The sequence below is a fragment of the Solea senegalensis genome, linkage group LG16, assembly GCF_019176455.1.
Source record: "Solea senegalensis isolate Sse05_10M linkage group LG16, IFAPA_SoseM_1, whole genome shotgun sequence".
Classification (NCBI taxonomy): domain Eukaryota; kingdom Metazoa; phylum Chordata; class Actinopteri; order Pleuronectiformes; family Soleidae; genus Solea; species Solea senegalensis.
This window is the reverse complement of record NC_058036.1, coordinates 7,496,342-7,522,030: the sequence shown is the minus strand read 5'-3', so window position 1 is coordinate 7,522,030 and position 25,689 is coordinate 7,496,342. Positions and strand designations below refer to the sequence as shown.

At 43.1% G+C, this 25,689-nt stretch overlaps 1 protein-coding gene across 1 annotated transcript; it reads left to right on the top strand.

The window, feature by feature from the left end:
* Positions 1–1,616: 1,616 nt before the first annotated feature.
* Positions 1,617–8,766, top strand: ythdf2 (YTH N(6)-methyladenosine RNA binding protein 2). The gene is made up of 6 exons (XM_044047895.1): positions 1,617–1,813; positions 2,042–2,066; positions 3,567–3,646; positions 4,197–5,888; positions 7,269–7,334; positions 7,670–8,766. The coding sequence occupies exons 1-6, from the start codon at positions 1,787–1,789 to the stop codon at positions 7,691–7,693; spliced, it is 1,914 nt and encodes a 637-aa protein (XP_043903830.1). The 5' UTR covers positions 1,617–1,786; the 3' UTR covers positions 7,694–8,766.
* The last annotated feature ends 16,923 nt before the right edge of the window (positions 8,767–25,689 follow it).

Below are 25,689 nucleotides of genomic sequence, written 5' to 3'. Positions count from 1 at the left end.
ATTTGTTATTAATGTTAAAATCAACAATAACATAGAAAAGCACTAATGTACTGATGTGTCTCCTGTTTTTTTTCCAGGAAATGCTGCAATTTAATTTAATTTAATTTTTATTTTGATTAAAAAAATAAATATATAGAATCTGTGCTAGTTGTCTTTGTGTTTGTTTATAGGCTGTTATATGTATATTACTCACATACAGGTCCAATGTATTTGTTTGTTTGTTTGTTTTACATACCTAGCTGCATACCAACCAGCCATAACACTGAAACCACTTGATGTACTTCCTCCCTATTGTTTATTCATTTCTCCGACATTTTCTATTTCAGCATTAATTTTTTTTAAATCATTTCTTGCATAGAATATTTTAGAAGAGAGACATATAATAACCTTAATTATTTCTTTATTTCTGCACAAAACATTAACTAAGAACAAACATTTAGTGAGTTACCTAAGACAAAAAGGCAGCAAGGTCCAGATAGCAAGAGAGAAGGCCACCTCCATTGTCAGCCAACCTCAGCAAATTCTAACTCATGGGTTTGAGGATTCAAGATTCAATATTTTCACGAGTACAGTAAGAAAACATGTTTCTCTGTGCAATGAAATTCTTTCTTTGCTGTCCACATGAATGTCCAACTAACAAAGGGCAAAAGACATAGACAAATAGTAATAATAATCATTTTAAAAAACCACACAAGTCGACACTGACTTTGACACTGGTGTGTTCTTTAACAAAGACAGTTGCTGGGGAACCTGCATAAAGATCAAAGGAAGGTGAGGGTGGTGTCTTGTTTCCTTTCATTTCGCCATCACATTTCTGCTGCGGCCTGCTACGCGCTATTAGTGCAAACATACTTTTGGCCACTACTATCGTTTCTGCGGTAACCCACATTACAGATCAAAGGAAGGCGATGGCGGAGTCTTTCTGGGCAGAAGCCTGCTGTGTAGCTGGTGGGAACACAAAATGTGGAAATGTGTTTTTAACTCGAATTCCTGAAAAAGACATCTAATCACCCTAAACCTCTGCCAGATCACAATATTTGCAGGTCCTGGTATCATATGAGGGTCAAACATGACACTGGTGCCAATCCCAGCTGAGAGGCGATGTATAACCTGGACTGGTCACCAGTCACTGGGCCACATAGAGACAAACAACCATCCATCTCACCTGCTTTCAATTTAGTGTCCAATTTGCCTAATCCACAAATCTGCATGTGTTTGGACCGTGGGAGGAAACCAGAGAATCAATGAATATGGCAGATACAATAGGGCAGTGATTTCCACACTGGGGTATTCAAAGTGATGTAGGGGATATGTGAAGACAAAAACAACAACAACAAAAAATAGATCTATTTAGTGAGAAATAAATGACTTTGAGAGATTGTATTTGATGAGTGCTCTGTGTGTGTGTGTGTGTGGGGATTTATGAAAAAGTTAAATATATAAAACTCCCCTCAGTTACTTCACCCTGGTACCATGCCAATGTTTGGTTCTGAGTGCTGTAAGAGGAAAGTGTGAGTTGCAGTGGTTGCAGTGTGTAATACGTTGCTCCTCCGCGCCACTGGGGGGCGCGTGTCCGCTGTAAATAAAGGCCATCGTGGGTTGACGAGGCCGCCCAGCCATGTTGAAGAGTCTGTCAAGCAAACTGCAGCCCGCCATTGTGTAGAAACCAGGCTCTGTAGGGAGATAGGGGCGCTTGGCTGGAACTCTTCAATAGGTAGTCCAATTTCGCACCCTGCCACTTTTATTTAGAAGCAAATACAGTTATATAGGCCACAGGGGGAAAGACATGTCAGCCAGCAGCCTTCTCGAACAGGTAAAGAGAGGTATTTTCTGAACATTTACGAGGGCCGTTTCTCAGCATCGCGACGGCTAGCGGGAATAGCTTAGCTCAGAGGCAGCGGCTGTGGCTCAGTTGTGCAGTAGGCCTGACCACCTGCTAAAGGAACTAAGTGACTGCTGAAAATATATCTCCTCATCTATTTTTTCCCCCTCCTCTCTTCTCATAAATCAAACCTTCATGAATCACCTGGACCCAATCCAGAGACCGAAAGGCCAAGCTAATAAAGGTAAGAACACACATTGTCTCGCACTGTGCACTCGGGTTGTCTGAATGCGGATCTTTTTTTACGTGCGGTGCGCTTTGAAAATCTTGCGTGCGCGGATGCTATAGCCCGTCTCTCAGCGTCTTGACAATTAGGCCCGTCTGCGTGAAGTTGCTAAGAATTCTGCTCTTTGTCATGTCAAAGAACAATAAAATGAAATGTTGCTTTACAAGAGGGTGCGCGGGGCCGCTGCCCGCCGCCTGTGAGCTTTTTGTTATTGACTGAAATTGTACTCGTGAGGTCCTCCACAGTTAGCATAAGCTATTCCTTCATTTGCTAACAACGTTAAATGGCAACATGATGCACAAGAGCATAATTCTCTGGTCGTACTTGTTGCGCTGTTTATTGCAGCGACATAAGCTAGAGTATATGCCTACATTCTCTGAAATTAATTGTAAAGCATGTGTGCGGTGTTTTTGGTGCTACAGGTGCAATCCCAACACGCTGATTACTTGGCTAGTGGTTAGCCAGCTCCGTCATGTTGAAAGGACTATTGGCGCTCGTTAACGCGGAGACGCTGCGCACTCACTGCATGTAGCTAACCACACTGCTAGCGCGCTAACGTTAGCTCGTTGCTAACATAACCCAAAATGACACGTCTTCCGACATGCTTTTCCTGTGTCCAAATGGGCCTCACACGTTCCGGTCACCATGCTACTCTGCCTGTACTGTTGGTATCGTGGTTTTACCGAACCGGGTGTGATTTTTAGTCAGTCTCTTAAAAGCTCCCTCCGAATCTGGTTCATCTAATACACACAGCACCCTAAGTAATAACTAAGACCACTCTACTGATCCCCCCATCAGTAGAGTGGTCTTAGTTATTACTTAGGGTCGTCGTCCTTACCCCTCAATCATCACAAGTAATAAAAGTTTAATAAGTCTCTTAGGTTTACCAACATAGTGACAAGAGTGACACCAATATGAATTGCATCTTGAAACTTTGATATACAGTCTATGGAGAGATTTGATGATCAATAATTAAGCATCATGCTGATTTCAGTTTCTTGTCTACTCCATGTACAAATATATAATTAAGATTACTGTATGTGCTGTATTTGTATGTAGGTTAGAACATTATATTTATTTTGTGCTCTGAACAATCTTAACTGTATACATGTCTGCTCTGAATGGTAACAATACTGTTAAATTTGGTTGTTTTGGGAAATATATTAAGGCTTTTGTTTTACTAACTGTTAAGGATTGTTTGGTGCACCTTATCTTTCATTAGGACTGATTCATCATTGTGTAACTTAATGCTGTGTAATCTGAAGCATTTTGTTCAGTTACTGTCATTCTCTGCTTAATTGCTTTTCCTGTGAGACTCATAAATAATTGCAGGGAGTGGCTTTGTTGCGTAACAAGTAGTGATGATGCTAATATGACAGGATGTATGTGCCACACAATATCTCACACAAACATGTTTCTTTTTTGTTAATGCCAGTGTGTCTCTCTCTCTCTTTGCAGTGCAAAACGGAGCTGTAACACAAAAGGATACTTTGAATGACGATGAGTTTGAGCCTTACCTGAATACTCAGGCCAGACAGGTAAGCTTTTACTAGCAGGTGTTTGCCCACAAGTGCTCCTTAACAGTTGATTCACTTTTAATTTATGTTTGACCAACTTCTTTTAGCTGGATTTCACTAGTTGCCTTTCTATATGAAGATGGTGTTGATTGTGCTTTTTGAAGTTGTCATATATGTAAATTGAAGCTTTTCTTCCACAAATAAATGAAGTCAGTGATTAGAGAAAGCAAACACAAACCTCCATCAAGAGTGCTTAGTTCCCCACAGTGACACTACAGTCCCTGAGGATAACAGTTGTCTTAAAATCCCCAGTTTGTTTACATGTCTGGACCGTTAGATCAAACACGCATATATTTATTTATTTCAGATCAGAGGGGAAAAGAGGAGGGAAATGTGATGCTGATAACTATCATATTGTAATTGATGATTGAATGATGGTAAACTAACTTATGTTGGTCTGACTTTTGGAGCTCAAGAAAAAGACATACATATCAAACTGGATTTTGTTGAATTTTGTTGAATTTTCTCTTCTCACAATCTTGTCATTAAAACATCTATTTTTCTATTTTAGAGCAATGCCTATACGGCCATGTCGGACTCCTACATGCCCAGCTACTACAGCCCCTCCATAGGATTTTCCTACTCCCTGAATGAGGCAGCATGGTCCTCAGGTGGGGACCCTCCTATGCCGTACCTGGCCTCCTATGGACAGCTGAGCAATGGGGAGCCCCACTACCTCCCGGACGCTATGTTTGGCCAACCAGGCCCCCTGGGGAGCAATCCTTTCCTGGGCCAGCACGGCTTCAACTTCTTCCCCAGTGGTATCGACTTCTCGGCTTGGGGCAATAACAGCTCTCAGGGACAGTCGGGGACACCGCAGAGCTCTGGCTACAGCAGCAGCTATGCCTATGCTCCTAGTTCCCTTGGAGGTGCCATGATCGATGGACAGTCCCCATTTGCACCTGCTGCCAATGAGCCGCTCAACAAGGCGCCTGGTATGAACAGCCTTGACCAGGGTATGGCAGGGCTTAAGATCAGCAGTGCTGCACCTGGTGGTAACGGGGACATGGCTCCTAAAGTTGTTGGCTCTGGTTTGCCAGGTGGGGGTCCGCTCGGCCCTGTATCATCTGTAGGACCTCCTAGCATGCCTCCTGTCTCAATTGCCCCTGCCAAGCCTGCTTCCTGGGCCGACATTGCCAGCAAGCCGGCCAAGCCTCAACCCAAGCTGAAAACCAAGGGTGGTATGGCTGGTGCCAATTTGCCTCCTCCACCCATTAAACACAATATGGACATTGGCACTTGGGACAACAAGGGTACCATGCCTAAAGCCGCCACCCCTCAGCAGGTGCCCCCTATTCCCAGCAATGGGCAGCCACCCAGTCAGGCTTCTCCACAGCCCGGAGCTACGGCTGCAGGACATCCACAAATGCCCCTCAGCAATGGACAACTGGTAACGCCTGTTTCTCAGATGGGGCAGCATCAGCTTCCACCCGGTGGGCAGCCAGGTATGGTTTCAGTGCCCCAGCCTCCGCTCTCCCAGGGTCCCCCTCCTCCAACTCAACAGCAACCCTCTCAACCTACTCGTTGGGTTCCTCCACGGAACAGGGCCAATGGTTTTGGGGATGCTGGTGGGAGTGGTACAGGCCAGTCACCTCCCTCTTCTTCTGGTGTGGGTGTTGTTCCTGGGGTTCCCTCTGAGCCTCACCCTGTCCTAGAGAAATTGCGTATGGTCAACAATTATAACCCCAAGGACTTTGACTGGAATCCCAAGCAGGGCAGGGTGTTTATCATCAAGAGCTACTCAGAGGATGACATCCACCGCTCCATCAAGTATAACATCTGGTGCAGCACGGAGCACGGCAACAAGAGGCTTGATGCAGCCTACCGTTCATTGGGTGGCAAAGGGCCTCTCTATCTCCTTTTCAGTGTCAATGGGAGTGGTCACTTCTGTGGTGTCGCAGAGATGCGTTCACCCGTGGACTACAACACGTCTGCTGGCGTGTGGTCACAGGACAAGTGGAAGGGTCGTTTTGATGTGCGCTGGATCTTTGTTAAGGACGTTCCCAACAGTCAGCTGAGGCACATTCGACTGGAGAACAACGAAAACAAGCCAGTGACCAACTCTCGGGACACACAGGAGGTACCACTGGATAAGGCCAGACAGGTGCTAAAGATCATCGCTGGATTTAAACACACCACTTCCATCTTCGATGACTTTTCTCACTACGAGAAGCGTCAAGAGGAGGAAGAGTGTGTGAAAAAGGTAACCTAGTTACTGTTGAATAAAGTAATGAAAAAAGTGCTTAGTTTTAATTTGAGTGAAAAATGGTTCAGTACATGTCCATGTATATGTGTACATTTCTATATGCATGACAAAGGAAAAGGGCTGCTCAGAATGTATAGTTGGTTTCAAATTTTTGTCAGGTGTATTTGATTTTTGCTCTGTCAATTAAGTTCACTGTGGTCTTAAAATTGTGTAAAACATCACTCAAAAATACAAAGCAAGACGTAAGAATAAATACTTTACTTGTTATTCATTTTGGTTAATGTCACCTATTGAATACGCGCGCGCACACACAGTGAACACAATGAATGGATTGGGGTTGTATAGCTGTTAAAAGTCACTCAATTGTGAAACCTCCCAATATAGTGTTTTGGGTTTTTTCTTTTTACTGGGAAAGCTGTTCCATAAATTTAATCAGCACCAACATATTATATGATATGAAGAAGTGTGTGTTGTAGCTCATTAATGTAATGTCAGAGATCTACAAAGGTACTCTTTAATACTCTGGGCTTGTCTTGCACAGCTGTGATGCACATTTTGGATCTTGCCTCACACTGGGACAAATTAGGACAACATTGATTTGGAACCTACCTGAACACAAACGTGTTGTATTAGTGTTCGTAAACTGACATTTGTTGTGGTATATAGAAAGGTTTGTTATGCTCTGAGTATTTTTCCTTTCAGTCTCATGTGCTTTTTGCTGGTTCATGCCAAGAGTTATTGTTTAAAGTCTCAATATTTACCCCACTGTGTGTTGAAATATACTGTGGGAAGGTGTAATACACTTTGAAGCAAGGATATATATTTTTATATGTGATCTGAGACCAAGTATTTTAAATGGGACACAGACCAACTTCTTTCTAATGTGCATATATGCACATTAGAAAGAAGTTGGTCTGTGTCCTATTTAAAATACTTGGTTTCATATCACATTTAGGTGGAAACACTAATTTTGCTGTCTGTATAATGTGGTGTTTTGAAGAAATAATACATCCTGTGATTTATTACCACTAGCCATGTTATCAACAGCAGTGAAACTATCTGTTGTGCAGTGATGGATACAGTAAAAAGACCACTGTTGATATATTAAACACTGTGCTGTTTTTTTGTTTTTATAAAAAAGAATTCAGGTTATATATAGTATATTATATTATATTATATACACTCTATATTTAGTGTTAGATTTGTGTCTTTTTGCCCATAAGTCTGTATTAACACACTTGGCATGTTCAATGTAGTGTCAGCAGATGCTCATAATGTGTAATTTTATGTTTAATACAATTTGATGTAAGAATATGGACTTGTTTTGAATGCAAAGTTGTTCCAGTTACGCTCAGTTTTCACCCCTTTGTGTGACAGGTGGAGGTCCAAGGCAACGAGCCATATCCCAGCAACCCAAGCAACAGGACTCATTACAGGCTTCAGGTAACTTTAGCAGTCATTCGTTTTCATATGCAGAGGCAGCGTCTATGTTGTTGTGCTCATCTGAAGCCATCAGATAAAGGCTTTCGTTGCTTTTTGTCAAGTCCTGTGTTTATTGTTTGAAATGTTGAAAGTATTAAGTGTCAAGAAGGTGATGTTTGTAAATCCTGGCAGTGGTTAGTAATTGGGCAATAGTTGCCAAGTTAATAATTGGTAAATGTGCTGTGCAAGTAACATGCACACTTGACTTCATTATCAGTTGTTTATTTAAAAGAAAAATGAAGGAGAAAAAAAATGGTTTGTCCTTGTGTGTAATTTGCTGTCTGTTTGTGTTCCAGGAGCGTCAAGGACGAGTCAAGTAACAGTTGGTGCTTTGGTCAAAAGACTGCAATGGCCCCCCCAAAGCCCTGTCCACCCCATTACATCAATACATTCAGATCTATTAAGAAATTCTAATAGGGGTGAAGAATTAACCAAGGACAAAAAAAACTAAATGAAGACTTTCTTGATTTCTTTTGACTTTGAAGACTTGGAACTTGTAGTAAAAACAAATGGAAACGATTATTCATAGGACTACAACTAAATGCATAGCATCCTTAGGTGAAATCTTTTTTTTGCCCCACCCCATTCCACTACATATCCTTTTCCTCCCCTGTATGCTGCTTTTTTCCTTTTATAAATGAAAGGATCCTCTGTTTTTATGGTCCAAGATAAAGTCTGAAATTCTCTCTCAAACACGCATATCCAACAGAAATTTGTAAGTGTTGGCTTATAATAGTATCCCATAGTCAAGAATGGGCAGTTTGTCTCAGTTTCCTTTTCTTTCTTTCTTTTTTTTTTTAAAAAAAACCCCCTCCTTCGTCCCCTTGTCTTCTGAGGATGCTCAATACTCAACCAGGACCCAGTGGAGTTTTCTCTCAGTGGATTTTCATCGTAGGCGGGTGTCAACTAACTACACTCACTCCAAAATCTGATGCACACATGCTGGCCATGTTTTTGGTTGAGAGGACTGCAGATGTTTAAAAATGCCCCTCTGTTTTGTTTTTGCATGTGTTGGGCAGAGTGTGTGGGGAAGGTAGGATCTGGAGAGGAAGAGAAGGGGGCGCGAGAGTTTGGAAGCAGAAGAAATGTTGAGTTGATGAGTCTGGCTCTGTGTATAATTTAAATCTATCTTTAAAAAAAACGCAGCCCCTCTGTTAACAGTCTTCATTGGACTTATTTTACCCTCTTTTTCTTTCTCTTGGACAAGTTAATTCGTCGTTGCTATGGGCTGCTTTTTTTTTTCCTCTCGTTTCTCCGTTTTCTAAAGACAGTGATGTGAGTGGCCTTGCCCCCACTCTTTCTATTAATCAGTTCAAAAGTAATAAATGTGGTATATTCAGCAGAACCAGTGTGCATTCCCCTTGTTTGACCATAAAAGCAATGTTGTCATGCATTCTGTCTATGTGTGTGCGTGCACATACTTTTGTCTATTCTTTGATGGATATATGAATGTTTTTTTTCTGCTAGCTTTCATACTCCACCCATCCTGACTTCCAGCACTGAGAAGTTTTCACTCTTAACTTTCCAAACCCACCTTGTCCTCACACTGTCTTTGTGTCTGTCTGCTCAGCCAACCATAATTATATCACAAGCAGCTTCCACCATTCTAAGAATGTCATTGTTGGTGAGTATAAAAGAAAAAACAACCCAAAACGCTAGGTCCTCTTTCAGAACTACTGGGTTTTATTTGTGGCATAATAAAGATGCTCCACAAAAGTCATGTGTGGCTTTTCCTCATTAGCAGTGCCAGGTCACATGGGTGGACCGTTTCCTTGTTCTGTAATATATTCTTACACTATGGTTGTATTATTCCCCTCAGCGCAATGCGTTAATTATGCTGTATTTCATTCATTTATAGGTAATACCACTGCTATTAAAATATGCGCAGTAAGTTTTTAGCTTTACGTCGTCGACGCTGGGAACCAATTAAGGTTCATTTAAGTTGAGTTCCGCTCGGTTCGTGCATAACAGGTAAGCGGTTTTTATAAACTTGATAAACCGTAACCACCGGAGCCGTTTGACATGGCATAGTATGTGTTAAAGTTGTCGAAATATGCTAACCTGCGTTTGTGCAAACGGCTGGTAAACGGGCATGGGGTTGTTGTGTTTATTTCATTTATTTGACTGTAAATCCGCCATTTTCTCTCGTCAATGTGGCCTTTAACGCAAAGCGGCCACAAGAGGGAGCCAGAGCCTCGTTTAGCCTGTATACTCCACACTCACCAGATTACACTGTCGTCCTCTTTCTTTAAGGTCGACGGGTTTCTGTTGTAGGTTGCAGTTTTAGCCATGAATTTAGTCAAGTAATCAAAAATCATTTAGGACTGTAACCTCAAATCGATTTAAAATAATAGTCCTGAGAATGTGGATTGTTTTGTAACATTTGGTGTCGATTCCTGGCAACGTACATCTAATTTAGGAACATTTGCCAAATTGTCTTAATGTTAAAAGATGTTGGAAAAGGTTTGATTTAAATTTTTTTTTTTTTAAATTGCGTTGTTTTCAAACTGGTACTAGTAGACATTTTATTTAATTCTAAATGGTTGTGCTTACGTCGAGATTTAATGTCTGTGGTTATACATAATATTTTTTTTCCATTTGCCTGCGGATGTGTTCATGTCATCACCGGAATGGTTGACAATCTTCATCTGAACTAGTCGAGTTGAATTAAGTTCATGGTTAGTGTTGTGTGGTTCTGGATTATACTGAGATTAGATTGCTAAATGTGGATTATTACGGTTACAGGAAAAAGGCCTAAACGTTTAAATTGGCTCATTATAATTGGACACCTACCAGAAAGATCCCTGTCCTTTCTTGCACAGTTAAATGCAACATCTTGCATTTTAAAAAGCAAGCCTGCTTTATCGCTCCAAATATATATATTTTTTAAATTAGTGGTAGAAACACGTTTTAAAATGTTTATTAGTGTTATGTAGTGCTGTATTGTTGAGATTAGATTAGGTTTTATGTGGGATATAGGGCAGTTGCCTCTTGGATTGTGTCCCTGTCGTTGCTGCAATGAGTGGGACAAATGTGGAGAGGCTTCAGGGGACATTTACCAAATTGTCTCCGTTTTAATATTTAGGCCTGTTCACCAGTCCATGTATTAATTTATTATTTATTTATATTTTTGGATTGTGTTATTTCTGAAAAACGGGCAGTGGAAAATAATATATGATTTTTTTTTTGTTTGTTTATGTAGGTTATACATAAACTGTGTGTGTGTGTGTGTGTTTGAGTGACGGGAGTCGAGAGGGGGGTCGACGGCACGTGTCGTGTCTGCGTCGTGGGTGCGTGGCAAACACGCTGCCTGGAGGGGATCTCCCGTGACCCTTATCCGCGTGTCTCTCGGGACGCCTCTTAGCTCCTCCTTGGATGCAAATGAACGGCCATAAAAGAGAGGCAGATACAGGCACTGAGACGATGGAGGAGAAGAAAGGGAAATGGGACCATGGGGAGAAAGAGGATGAGGAGGAGGAAGGATGAGGGAGTTAAGAAAAAAAAAGAAAAAGAGGCGTGAATAGAGCTAAATGTATGGTGGAGATGGAGAAACTACACAAGTTGTCCTCCAGTGATAAGAGGAGAAATCTCTTGACTTGAAAATGGTCTCAATTCCTTGTAATTCAGCCTCAATTTGAATTCTTATGTTCATTAAAAGCCCAACAAATACATGATTTATGTATATCATGATATAGATGCTACAGGATCTGTGACCCTGCGTTAGACGAAGAGGATATTTGTTATGTTGTGTCTTCCGGACGGCCCGGTTCAGTCCGAGAGCCGCACCTTTAAAGTGTTGTGTTTATGGGTTCATACATTGAACTGCGAGGTCATGGTTCTGCTTTATTTGCCCTGATTACCATGAGGCGTCCGTCTCTTTCTTCCATTAGTGACGCCTCGCCGTGTCGCCAACCCCACGTCTATTTACATGACTAAATTAGATTTCTTCTTCTGTCCTCTGCCACTATCTAAAACATAACAGGAATTGTACCAATGAAATGGAACAGGATCTATAAATATAAAATAAATGTTCCCTAAGTGGTGTTATTTTATACAAAATGCTTGTTTTTAAGTGTGTATTTTCAACTCATGGGCAATAAGATGTCCAGTCTCTCTCCTGTCGTGACGACATTATTTTGCATCCTAACTGGAAGCAGAGGCAGCGTATAAAACACGCAGGCTGTTAAGGATTAAGACTGCCATGATGATGAATGTTTTTATCATGTGAGGCGAGGAGGTGAGGGGGGAGGGGGGTTGGTCGGTCTATATGTGGTCACCTGCTCTCCCATCGCCACGGGGTCCCGCACTGTTGACATATTGAGAATCACCCCCTCGTTTCTTCTAGTGTCCCCAATTCTATTGAGAGTTTTGGAGAGAAAAAAGGATGCATAATGTGTGGAGGGGCGAGAGTCTGCAGTTGATGACCTCTGTCTCGACATATGTGGCACACTTGCCCTCCGCGCACTCTGCATTGTGTGAGGACGACAGGCCATAATTAAATGTCAGCGCGTCGCGTTGCAAAACTTACACAAACGCAGGGCGTGAAGAGAACGTGTGCACGCGTGTCCTCACCGCTCATCTATAATGCACCGTTGTCTTTGGTTCATGTTGTTCTCCTACGATGTATAAACACGCTGAGAATCAAATGGCAATGCAGTCTAGTCTACACAGCAGTAAGTAAATAAATAAATACATAAAATGTGGCAAAGAAGCTCTAGAAAAATCTAGATTTCTCTTTCATATTCTGCCTCCATCATCTGAGTATGTAGGTCAACCCACGTCCCTGTCGCCTGCAGCCATTTACAGCTGGAATCATTTGATGCATCTCTGTGATTATACACGTAGAAATGAAGCTCATTATTTAAATTACTTCATGTGCTTTGGGCATTTTTTTTTACTTTGAAAAGAAATACTAGATAGCACAAATAGTCCACAAAATGACTTCTTTATTGAGGCTTTTTTTTTTACAGCACAAAAACAAACAAAGGTGATAGCGACACAGAAAAGACAGACTTCTAACTAAAGTGCAAAAGCGAAATGAATACATCGGCGTTGGTGCGAGTAATTTGGGAGGATGTTGCCATTTGGAAAAAAAAAAAAGGCCCAGTGTCAGACTCTAATAAAGATTTCTGGCTCTTATAGCATTCTAACCCTATGTTTTTTTTCCTCCATCTTCTTCAGGAAAGGCAAGTGTCCGCTCATGCGTAAACACACAGACCTTTGAAGTGGCCTTCCGTCACCACATGGCAAATCCCCCGGTGTGATCCCTCTGTCCATTTGGCTGCAGGACCAGCACTGGTAGGCTGTTCTGTCTGTTCTAACGTTATAGAAACCAGTATATGCACATAGAGCGCCGCTTCTCTTGTTTTTGTCTCGCTTGTATTTATAATACATTCTTTCACATGCATTATTGCACCTGTGTGAGGTCAAGACTCTGTTAACTGCGATTAACATCATCTCGCAGGCTTGGAGCGAAGGGAGCTGTGCGTTCCTGCCCTGTAGCCGCTCTGTGCCGGTCTCTCAGGTGAGTGAAGACTGTGGCTTCTCTCTTGGCATTCACCGCGTGCCTTAATTGTGTTGAAATTAAATCAAGGTCCACTGTGAACACAAAGAGCTCAAACCCAAACTTTCAAATACATTATGTCCCGTTCTCTGTCACTTACATGCCCTTATTTGCACAGCATTTGTCTCGCGTACTCTCATTTACAGGCAGTTAGAAATACATCTTCTTTTTTCCTTTTACCCGTCCATCCCTGTTTGACTTTCCCCCTCTCTTTTCCTCACCTGTGATCTCACCTCCCTGTGGACTGGAAGGTGGCTATGCGGTCCTTTCACGTGTCAAAGTACATTGCATGCTAATGCCCACACCAACATGCACTCACCCTTTGGAATGGAGACAGGTTTTCTATACAGACAGTACAATAATAACAATAATAAAAAAAGAGAGATATCATACAAAGCAAGGACATTGTGATTGCATGCATGCGTTTAAAGGATGTGCAACACACACAAAAAAAAAACCTTTCCAGCTACAAAATATGAACAAAGAAAAAAAAAACATCTAGTGATCATCAAAAACGGCATTCACACCTTAAAGGGACGGCGTGTACAGACACAGTGTACAGCCACATCATTAAAAAGCAGCACAGAGAAACAGGGAGTGAGCAAAGCTATGTTAAAGAGAGCAGCAGCCCCGGCTACCTGATTACTGCCATTCCTGCAGACCATCTTCGCCCTCAGAGCAAAACAAAGGATAACGACGAGGTATTTGTGAGTACACACGCAGCAGCGGCGCGACGCTTACGCCTTATCCTCGCCCATAGCACTGCCTCCGCCGCTCCTGGTTAAGAGCTCGGTACAGTTTAACCAGACCAAGCAGTTCTTCATTACAGTTTGGTAAAGCTATGTCGTTATCCCTCCTTTACCCCCCACCCCCCGCCCCTCTCTCTCTCTCCCTCCTACTCTCATCTCTTCTCTATACTTCTCTCTCTCTCTCTCTCTCTCTCTCTCTCTGCACCCTGCGCATGCAAGTATAGCCATGTACAGACTGGAAAACTATACTTAAATAAGAAATCTGCGTCCTCTGGCTAAGAACTAGACAAACGTGCTGATAATCAAACACTACATGCGGACGTTTAAGGAGAAACACAACTGTTACATTGAAAACCCTCTCTTTTAAACTCTTGATCGACGCGCTCTCCTTTATTTCTCTACCAAATACATCCTTCCTCTCTAAAGACGAGTTAAAAAAAAAATTGAGCGAGCTGCAGAGTATTTCCTCCCGTCGGGTCCTCGGTCCTGGTTTTGTTATTGTTGCCGCTGTAGTTGTAGTTGTATCTGCTGTATCTGCGCAGCTCCATCCTGTGAAGGTCCTTGTGGGTTGGGAAGATCAGGGTGAGCAGGCACACGGGGGGAGTGGTGGGGGAGTAGAAGGGATGGGAAGCAGGCAGGTGTCACGCATGCAGTCAGGGGAAAGAGGAGGGAGGGTAGCAGGAACAAAAAAAAAAAAAAAAAAAACTCAGCTAAATTCTACCCAGGCACCATCATTAGAAAAATCCATTTGGATCTGCTCAAGACAAAAGGAAGACAAAAATAAAAAAGCCCAAGATAAAGAAAAATATACATATATAAGCCAGGAAGGTATATATGTATAAGGATCCGGGGAGAAGGAGGAGAAGGAGAGAGATAAGGGATGGAGCGGATGAGGAGTGAACAGGCAACTGCCTCGCACACAGACACACTGCGCTGAGGCGAAGGCACAGGCTTCAATTTATGCTTTCTGGTCGACACCACCCCCCACCTGACAGCCGCACACACACACACACACACACAGAGCGTCCCGCCCCTATCTGCCCCTGTCCCTGTCCTGTCCCGTACTGGATGCGTGGCCCAGCTGATCAGTGCAGAGGGATTAGCCATCGGGGCCAGCTGGCAGGGATTACACAGGCAAAGTGGGGGAGGTGTGTATGTGTGTGTGTGTGTGTGTAGGGGTGGTGGTGGTAGGCCTAATGCTGGGGGGGGATGGGAGGCCCTGTCTTGTCCTACACACACACACACACACTGAGAAATGTTCACTCGCACACACACATCTCATGAAGATGCACATGATGAATCGCGCCCCGGCGCCTGAACACCGTACGAAATGCTTACGACAAATATGACTTTGCAGGGAGCGCGCGTGAATGCGGCGGCACGCACTGCAGCGGCGGTTCGCAGCTAACACGCACGCACGCACACACACACACGCACGCACGCACGCACAGGCGTCCCTTGCGACGCTCAGTGTTGATAAATGTATGTAAATGTGCGTGAGGCATCAGGGATGGATGGAGTGATGGATGGGGGGGGGGGCTGTGAGAGGGAGGGAACTCCGCAGGAGAACAAGGCTAGGCTGACAATGCAAGGCTCTGACCCTTGACCCCTCTCCGCTCCATCATCCACAGCCATCAGCTGATCCCGGGAAATGGACAACTGCAGTAAAGTCCCCACCTCTCCTCTCCTCTCCTCTTCTCTTTTCTCCTCTCCTCTTCCCTCTCTCTGTCTCACACACACATGCACACTTGTCCACTTATAGCAATGAATCCACCTCAACTCCATTTTTTTTTTTTACACTCCTCTCCCATCTCTTGTTCCCTTCAGCCTTCCATTGCTCTTCCCGTCTCACGCCTCACTTCCCCACTTAGCTCATGCCGCTATCCCTGCTCCTAACCTCTCTCATTATTTTGAAATGTGTCGACATCCACAGCTGTCATATCTGTGCTGGGAGAGATCCATACTGAATGAGTATGTTTTATTTTTTTATTTTTCACATGCTCCTGTTTTGACTAATCCTATTGAATTCAATATTTTTATACTGGCTGTCAGTCTTAGTTTTACCTTCTTTTTTTTTTACCCCCTTTTACCAAAACACCGTGACACACTTTATCTCGGGCGCTGCACGTTTTTTTCCAAATGCATATTTTTCATGTGTTTAAAACAGAGCTGTAATTGTTTTTTTTTGTTGTTTTTTTTTATGAGACAATAAACAAAATGTTTAGGACTGGCTGCTGCGGTGGTGCAACATGCACGAGCAGCACTGTGTTCTTTTTTTAAATATAGGTTGATGATCAAATCTTGATAGTGTGATATTTTAAAGGCAATAATAGCTAATGTGTTTTTATTGAAACCATGAAATGTGTATTTTTAATACCATGCAGAATTACTCACTATGACAGGATGAATTGTCCTTTCGGGGATTTTAATTTTTGAATGGAAAAAAAACAATTATTTACTTTTATTAGTCAATGTAAGGAACAATTCAGTGTGTTGTTCTTGTGAAAAGCTAAAGTTTTTTTCCCCGCTTGAGCTCGAGTATAAAGGACAAGAGACACCGTCCACACAACGCACGCACGCACACGACACAGATGCACAAGCGCGCGCACACACACACACACAAAGAGGCAGACAGAGTGAATTCTGTAAAATCAAAGAGACATTCTGCGAGGCCTCACAGGCGGTGAAACTGCAGCCGATGTATAGAATCAGACATGGCTGATGTGTGACAATGAGGACGCGAGTTTGGATGTGTTTACATGACATGAGGACGGTTTAAACGGCTTAGCGTGGCGCGGTGGCTTCAACGAGTGAGTGTTGTTTCAATGGAAGCAAAAATAAAGTGTGTGTTGACCTGTTGTGCGGCCACAAAGAGAGAGAGAGAGGAAGGAGATGTGCGACTGCATTTTGATGCCATAGTGCCCCGTCCTCCATCTTAAAAAGCTTGTACATGTGAGGACGAGAGTGGGGGGGACGGACGGGGGGGGGTTGGGGGTTAACATGCAACCCCACCAGCAGGCAGCCAGGGAGATCAGTGAGAGGCAAGCACACAGAATATGTATTTTTTTTTTTTTATCATACAGAGAAATACAACGGACAGAAACAAGGAGTTATACAAAGCGAGAGGCTTAGAGAGTCAGACAGGCAGGAGGACAGTGAGACAGGCGGAGATAAATAGACAGTGCTCGTCCCTAGTTTGGTAATCTGATGGAGAGATTAGCAAGCAGGCAGCATTTGGGTCGGATTATCGAGTCATTAGAAAAGGCTGGTGCTCCAGAGCCTCTCTCATGTGTTAATGTGGCTTTACAGATTCTCCGCACAGTCTGCGCAGATAGTTCAGACACCGAGTCACATGCACCTCATTCTGCACAGGTGGATGTCTTTGACGTAAATAAGATGAATCCATTTTCTAATTTGCAAATTCTAAAAGTTTGAAGAAAAAGAAAAAAAAAAGAAGAAGAAAAAAAATTGTCCTTTTTGTTCTATAATGTGACAAAAGGAACTTTCATTGCACGCCGGCGAACTGTGACCAAACTAATCCGTTTAGATGAAACGTCGTCTCCGCGTCAGCTGAATCACCATGAATCATGTTTGGACCAGAAACGCTCCATTTAAATCACACTTTCTGTCGACCTGTGGCCCACAGGCACTGTAGGTGAAGCTCTTTGAGCCTGAGAAGCAGTAACATTTAGCACATATATATATATCTATCTATCTATAGATATATATATCTATATATCTACAGTATATGGCCTTCAGGTGCTTGCAAGTCGCACAACCGCGATTTTCAGCGATGACAGGATTAAAGTGCGATCGGGAGGAAGCTGAACTGCGTCTGTGTGGGGGAACGTGTGCTGTCAGAGCTGGTTATGTACATTTGTGTGTGTGTGTGTGTACTTTTGTGAAAAGAAGGTATAATAATCCACAGGAATCAAGGACTCCCCACAAATATAAAGGGCTTTTTCGATGGCTGGACCCCATAATGAGGCCTTTATCATTTAAACTTTATGATGAGGACTAAAGAATGAGGTCTCGGTCTGCCCGCAACTATTAACCCATTAATATTTTAATTTGAAACAATATTGATAAGATGATTGTTGTTATTTTTTTTTATAATTTAAAGATTTTGCAGTTTCTTAAATGTGAATATTTTGGTTTTATAAGTTACAGCATGTAAGGTTTATGTTTAGGTTAATGGTTAGGGTTAGGGAATGCATTATGTGTGTGTGTGTGTGTGTGTGATGGGGGTAGCTGGACAGTTCATTGACAGCTGATCAATGCTGCTGACGCTCCGTGTGTCAGATGTGCTGATTTGGTCCAGTGACTGCAATATCAGTTACAATTTCACAAGAGTGAGAGACGAGGTTGCAGCTCCACGCGCGTGCGGTCGTTCTTTTCCTTAAATGCTCGTGATATTATCACATTATCGTTATAACCCCTTTCTGCGCTGATCGGTCTTCACTGCACGTACTTCCGGGTCAAACGCGCGTTCACATTTAATTTTAAGAATCTCACACACATGTGTATATACGTGCAAACTGCACACTGCCTGTCTGCTCCGTGTTTCCAAAAACATTCCCTTTTTTGCTGCTGCCTCTGCATACACCATGCCCCAGTTACCCCCACCCACCCCACCCCCTCCCTTTTTGTCAAATAAATTGTAATGTGACCTACTTCCCATTTTGCACCATTTCTCTTGTGTTCAGATATTAGTGTTTGAACACGAGTGATTTGCTTTGGGGCATACAGTATCAAAGAGGAGACAGTGTATATAATGTGCTGTAAAGAGTAATGAATAAAATGTGCTTGGTTTGTTTTTGTTTTTAGACATACGGAAACGTCCCACCCCCCTTTTTTTTTTTCCTTTTCCCACCCCATCATGATTTGGTGTTGCCGCGATGCTGCAGCTTCTCTTCATGTGTAGGCAAATGCATGCATTAGAATTCTTCTCTTTTGTTTTATTTGCCATTGTGTGATTTGTAATTAAAATACATGGTTCACATATTTTCTGATTAACACGTGCAATAATGCTCACAGCCCTCGTAATAACAGGATGTCTTTGTGGTGGTCATAGACTGGGGGAAATAAGGTAAATCAATTTTGCAGCCTAGTTAAGCAGAAAGCACAGTGGTAATTTTCAGTAATAAGCATGGCTAATTCATTGGACCACATTGCATTTATAACCCAGTTTGGTCTGCATTAGTTGGCATCAGTATCCTGTTTTCATTTGAGGTGTATTTTTTTTTTTCTTTTCATGATGAAAGGAACCTCGCGGCACAGCACAGCACAGCACCGCTCACCCAATCCCAAAAACAAAATGTAGGCCGGTTATACGGCGGCATGTGTTGAGAGAGTTGCAGTTATTTTTATAGACACAACATAACTTCCCTGTGCATTTATTTACATATACTTTCATGCTCAACACAACCCAAACCTTTTATTTCAGCTGATTCATTGACACCTGATAACATATCTATATGTCCTTCTCCCCTTATATTTGCCTGCGTTGTTGCATCAGAACAGCGGTGGGTGCGCGCGCGCTTGTGTCCGCGCACGCGCCACCGTGCGCCGTGCCAGCGTGCCTCTACCAGATCAAAGCTCCATCCCTCCTCTTCCTCCTGCAGAGATGGCACTGGAGACCACACTGACCCTGATTTATTGGGATCAGAATCCACATGACAGCAATTAATTTACATCCATTAACTACATCGCTCGCTCTCCTTTTTTTTGGTGCTCTCTGTGGACGTGTTGCACTCTCGCACAGCCACTTTGAACGCTCTCCATTTCTTCCCTCGCCACTCGCCCCCAGCATGTTCTGTTGCATCTTCCCCTTTAATCAGGCTTTCTCACTCCACACCAGTCACTCCTGCATCAAGGACTCTACAGACCCTTAGCACCCCATCCTACTTCCATGCATTAAGGGCCGCTGCATAAGCAACAACGCCGTCAGGTTCGCGTTGTGTACCCGCGTTTGTGTAGTCTGTGTGTATATGTTGTGTGTATAAGTCCTATAAATAATTATTATATAACTTTTACCGCATTAGATGTGCTCAGCAAATGATCACATGAGGAATTTGACATGAAGATTATAAGATCAGCGTCTTGTCGTCCGGTCATTTTCTCATTAACGTGTGCTATGTTTGCAGTTTCTCATGCTCAAGGGTCTCTCTCTGCACACTTTATTGGCCTACATCTCATGTCGCCTTCCCGACTCCTTACTTCCCGTTCTAGCACTTTCTGCGCGGCGAGTGCTTTCTTTCCCCTGGCTTTTCAACTTAAAAAGGACACATTTGCTTCAGGGAGAATTTGCCATTTATTTCCAGAGACAAAAAAAAAAAACGAGATGGGGCTTTAGCGCTTTGTATCTTTGTATTTTTTTTTTTTGTCTTCATTCTCTTCGCATCTTTGCTCTCTGCACCATTGTGGTCTTCATCCAGCTCGGGCCCTCCGTGCTTTCACTCTGTCCTCGGGGTGAGGTGATGGTTGAGCACGCAGCTGGATAAATGTACTCGGGGTTGGGTGATTAGGACAGTGGAGTGAACGATGAATCCTTTTGAACCACATCTCAATCCCCCCTCCCGTCAAGTAGAACAGAGCTAAATATTGTGGACGTGAACAAAAGGATGGGCACGTATACGCTTTTACAGCAAGTCCTCAGATCGCACGTGTGCACCGTTTCTATGTATAGTCGCGTATTCCTGCGCGCTCATGCGTAAAAATTCAACAATACTTTCCTGAATCCAAATTTATTCTGGGGGGGGGGGAACAATGCCTCACTTAATATCCCATAACCGACATAGCTTGAGGACAGGTTCTCTTTTGAGGTCTGAATGTGGGGGGAAAAAAGCACTTGGCAGACGGGCGATACAGCAAAGTGGGGGGGTTCCCAATAAAGATTTTAGACCAAAGCCTCTTTGGTGAAGAGGAAGGGGAGGGGGAGGGAGGGAGGAAAGAATAGGGCTGTCAGGGTGGTGGATAGATACAGGATGACACAAGGTCCAGATTAACCCTAATCTCAGGCCTGGTGGTTTAGGTGAGGCTGAGGGACTATAGGAAGCTATCCCATGCCAGGTGGTCACGAGGAGGTTAAAACGGGGAGAGGATTGGTGGGGGGGATGGGACAGAGTGTTGCTAGGGAAGACATAGAAGAGGGGGGGTAAAGATAAGCGATTGTAATGATGTATTTCAATATCTCAGCTTCCAGCGTTCTTTGTTGGGATAGAACTGAAAGCCAAAAAACCAAAATGGGTGACCGAAAAAAAAACACAGAGAAGATTTGTGACAGTGGCTGCAGGGTGATTGGGTGGTTGCTGCATGTTGACAGTGGCACATGCCCTGGTGCATGGGATTAGAGGGACACTCGGTAATCTGCTGTTTAGGCTGTATGTAGGGCAAGAGTGGCTTAGTCTAGCCCCTCTTAGCACGGGCTGCATCTTTTAAATAGCAGCCGGAAATATCAAAAGTATCCACAGTTTACCTCCTATTCGGAATGATTTGGTAAGAAGGGGAGGGGAAAAAAGTGTGTGTGGTTGGAATCTGTTTAATTCATGTGTCTGATCTGGTTCTGTATGATGTGTGACAAAAAAGGGCATGAGTTTAGATCTGTTTGCATGAAATGCACAGTAACGTTGCAGCAGAGCAACGGGCACGGATCATATCCTGCAACACATGTGCACTTATTTACAGTTGTTGTTTTTTTAGATAAATGATGTAAAATGTATCACAAAAATAGATCAAATGAAGTAATCCAAACATTTGTTTCCTTAAAGGAACAAACTTTTACACCAATGAAATCGGACGTGCACAAGTAAGGATCCAAAAGAGAGAAAGGATCCGCGCATGGCGGCGCTTCTCCTCCGACTCATGATAAATATTGAATAAGGGGAGCTGTTAAATTTAAAATATAGTTCTCTAACAATCCCTGCAATACAGTATAAAGCCCTTTAGTCACAAGCACCCTCGAGAATTACGCCGCGAGCACCACTTATAGGCTACCAACAATTCACAATGATCCAAAAATCACTGCACAAATTAAATCTTATTATTTTAATAACATATCAGGGGGAAAAAACTCACAATAACATCAGAGTTTGAGCGGCTCTGAAGAGAGCGAGAGAGAGTCAGACCACAGTGACATGTGACGACGACAACAACAACAACAAAAACTCTGCTCAGAAGAGAGAGACACGTCCCGTCTGAGAACGGGCTCAGAGAAATGAGAAGTAGGACGCGAAAGACAAAGCTGCCGAGACAGATCATTGAATTTGTAATTACTGCAGAGTAAGTGCCTCCTCCTTCAGAGTAAAGAATTGACCAAAATCATTTATCTATCATAACTGAGGTTCTTTTTTACTATATATCAACCACAGTACCCCACTTTTATTTTGTTTTGAAGCAATATCTCGTTGATTGATCGCAGATAACGCGACATTTAAATGCTGAGATTCGTTAACCATCACAACTGAATTCTTTGTACACGTGTTGCTATTGATTTTGTATTTGATGTCAGGAAAGTTTACAGCGCGCGCGAGAGAGAGGGAGAGAGAGGGGGGGGCGTTAAGTTGCAAGGTCACCTCAAATGCAACTCCAACCATCTTGGAGAATTACCCACCATTTAGTTTCCTCTCCGCCGCCGCTCACGTCATTCAAAGAAACCCCCGACTGATTTGTGTCAAGTGAAGTCAAGCGCGGGCCCCGTGTATGAATCGAAATTTGTCAAGTTGGCTTTCCCCCCCACTCCGATCCGTGAATTGATACAGCTCGGTTTTGAATATGAATCCCCCGGAGAGAGCGCCACATTGCTTTTAACTGACTGCAGCTTCAGCCGAGCAATCAGACCCTTTGTTTTTTTCACACCATCCCACAATCCCACCTGCTTCGTCGGAACGATGGAGGACCCTTGGAAAACAACGAGGCGGCATGATTTATTATTCTAATTAGGCAAAGTGAGACTTTAGCTAAGCCACAATTACACTAAATCGCCCAAACTGTTTTCTGGTTGGCTGGCTCCTGTTCCGTTCAGATGTTAATCAGAGGCAGCTATTGAGTTGAGGTGCAAGGTACTCGCGACTCTCATTACTGCTTGGTAGTATCTATCACAAACACACCAGTAAACAAACAAACAAGTGCTAGATTCCTATTCTGAGTGGCTTATTCAGTTCAAATCCTATTAAATGTGTCTCATAACCACGTATGTAACGTGCGGCGCAGGCTCCGTGCGAGGGTTTAAAGTGCAGTGTTTCTGCGATCGACTTACTTACTGTTTAATTCCAGGTAATTTCATAATCTCTTTGATACTCGCTCACATCTGCACATCTCTGTGCTCTCGTTTGCTGACGGTTAAACAGCTGCGAGCTGGCGGACTCGCTGGATCCTCCGGTACAAACCTCACACACACACACACACACGATCAAACTGTATGCAATTACCCACTACACACACACACACACATACACACACACTACTTACACACTACTTACACGAGTGCCCATTAGAGAGTACACACACACACAATGGTGGACACACTACTTAACAAGCACGAGCATTGGACCGACGCACGCACACACACTCTGCACTCATGCAAAGACACTGATGTTATTCACCAAAAAACATCCATCGGAATTAAAAGTGGATTTAGTTGTTCCCTCCATCACAGCGGAGAGATGCACGTGTACTTTAATTTAGTGATCTTTTTAACAAGCGTGTACGTGGCTGCTTCCCATCCATCCTTCATTTTCCCCTCCTCCCCTCTCCCTCCTCCTATCTTCACACGCATCCCAAAACACCCAAATCCTCCTGCATCAACAGGCATGTGAACCCAGTGTTCAGTTCATCTCTCTCTCTCTCTCTCCCTCTCTGCTGGCTCTATTTTCTTCCATGTGCTTCCCCTCTCCTAGCTTTCGGGGTAATCACCCGTCATTTGCATTGCAAAGTCCCATGTGCCATCCTCAGCTCCTCTGCAGGTGATTGAGCTTCATTTCCTCAGCAGATAAGAGAGAGAGATAGAGAGACAGAGGAAGAGAAAGGAAGGGAAAAAAGAGAGAGAGAGAGAGGGGGGTTTGCAGCATGGTGTGATGTTATTCTGGTGTAGAGGATATAGGAACAATGCCTGGGAGCCTTTGTTAGTGGTGGATTGGTCGCTTCAAAGGATACACAGAAAGTTCCCACACTTAAAAAATCATCCTCATTACGATCACAACACACAGTGTGCAGTGAAATCAGTTAGGAGTGACCTCTCCTTGTTTTGGATTCAGATTCCTGGTGTAATTAGACAGAGAATCAAACAGAAAATGACATTTCAAACACGGACGTTCTTTTCCTGTGGTGTCCTGCGTGTCGTCTAATGGGCCTCTCTTGGTGACTCTTGCCTATGGCTGCAGCTAATGATTCACTTTATTATTATTTGGTATATAAAGCATAAGGAAAATAGGGGAAAAGGCCACAGTGACATCTTAAAATGCCATGTTTCTTTTCTTTTGTTTTTCCAGTCCTGAATAGTCCTGAAGCCAAACACACTCCATTTAAACAAAAGCAGCAAATCCTCACGCCGGAGAGGCCGGGGCCAAAATGATGTAAACGGTTGATTAGATCAAGGAATTAATTTGTTCATAGTGCAAGCCATTGTTTTTTTACATCGCTCGCAATTTGTAAATGTGTCCAGTTTTTGATGCTCATACACACTCAGGTATTAACCACATTTCTATCTCGCTGTTGTTGACTTTTCTGTCTTCAATCCAGTCATCAATGATGATTTCTAAATTGGACCTGTGACACTTCAGATACACTTTAATACTAAAGTTTAATACTAACTTAATAATTCTTTTTCTGTCATCGGGTAATGCTTTATCACATGGGTGTCAAACTCATTTTAGTTCAGGGGCCACATGCAGTGCAATTTGATCTCAGGTGTGCCAGACAATGAAATAATAGCCTAAAAATTGTTCCCTTTGTTTTACATTCTATGAAGTATCTTTTTTACAAAACATTATAAACCACCTGAAATTTCTTGAGGAAAAATAAGTGCAATTTCGACAGTTTACCATTTAAACATGTGCATCAAAACTTACAGATCACTGTGGATCTACAAAGGGACAAAACACTCTCCATGGAATTACATTTGTGTCAATATTTTCAAACAACACTTTTTAACTTGTTATTGCTTTAATGCACTTGTTCTTTGCCCTGCGTTGTTCTGTTTGTGGGCGGGCCTTAGGAAGCTGCCTGCTGATTGGCTGGAGTTTTGGAGCGACAGCTCAATGGACACATTTCTAAATAATTGTAAAGTATCGAATGTTTGTACTCTGACAAACGTTAGGTATTTACAATTATTTTGTCGGACGTCGATGGGGAACGAGTTCCAGACGGACAGCGACTCAAAGCCTGTGATGACTTCCTGTCCATTGAGCTAAGGCCCGCCCGCAAACAAAAAAAACAGAGAAAAGTGTATTTTCAAACAATAAAATACAATATTTTTAGTAATTAAATTGCTATTTCTTTTGTGTGAAAATATTGACACAAATATAACTCCACTGACAGTGTGATGACAGTGTGCACTGTCATCTCAACACCTGTTGTTATTTAAAAAAGGAAGGCCCGGTAAACCACGCAGGCCACAGGATTAGGGCAGAATATTAAGCCAGTAGATTAAACCCGGACACACATTCCTTGACGTAAAACGCACCACAAAGGGAAACCTGCCCATCCATATATACAGTCCATACACTCTAACCTCACCCACCCGTGGCTCCTCCCACAGAGTGAGCGCCAGTAATTGGCAGAGCTCATTTGCATGCTGAACGGCGTGGATATTTATTTAAATTTAATTTCGTTCCCGCACACGGCGCACTGTAGGCTTTTGTGCCAAAGTCATATTAACCCCTTGACTAGTTAATATGCAGCGCACGGCGTTGCCCACGCACGATGAATATTCATATTGATGGCGTTTTCGCCGCCGTCCCTCCTCTTCCTCCTCTCTCTCCCTCCCTCCCTCCCGCGTCTCCCAGCC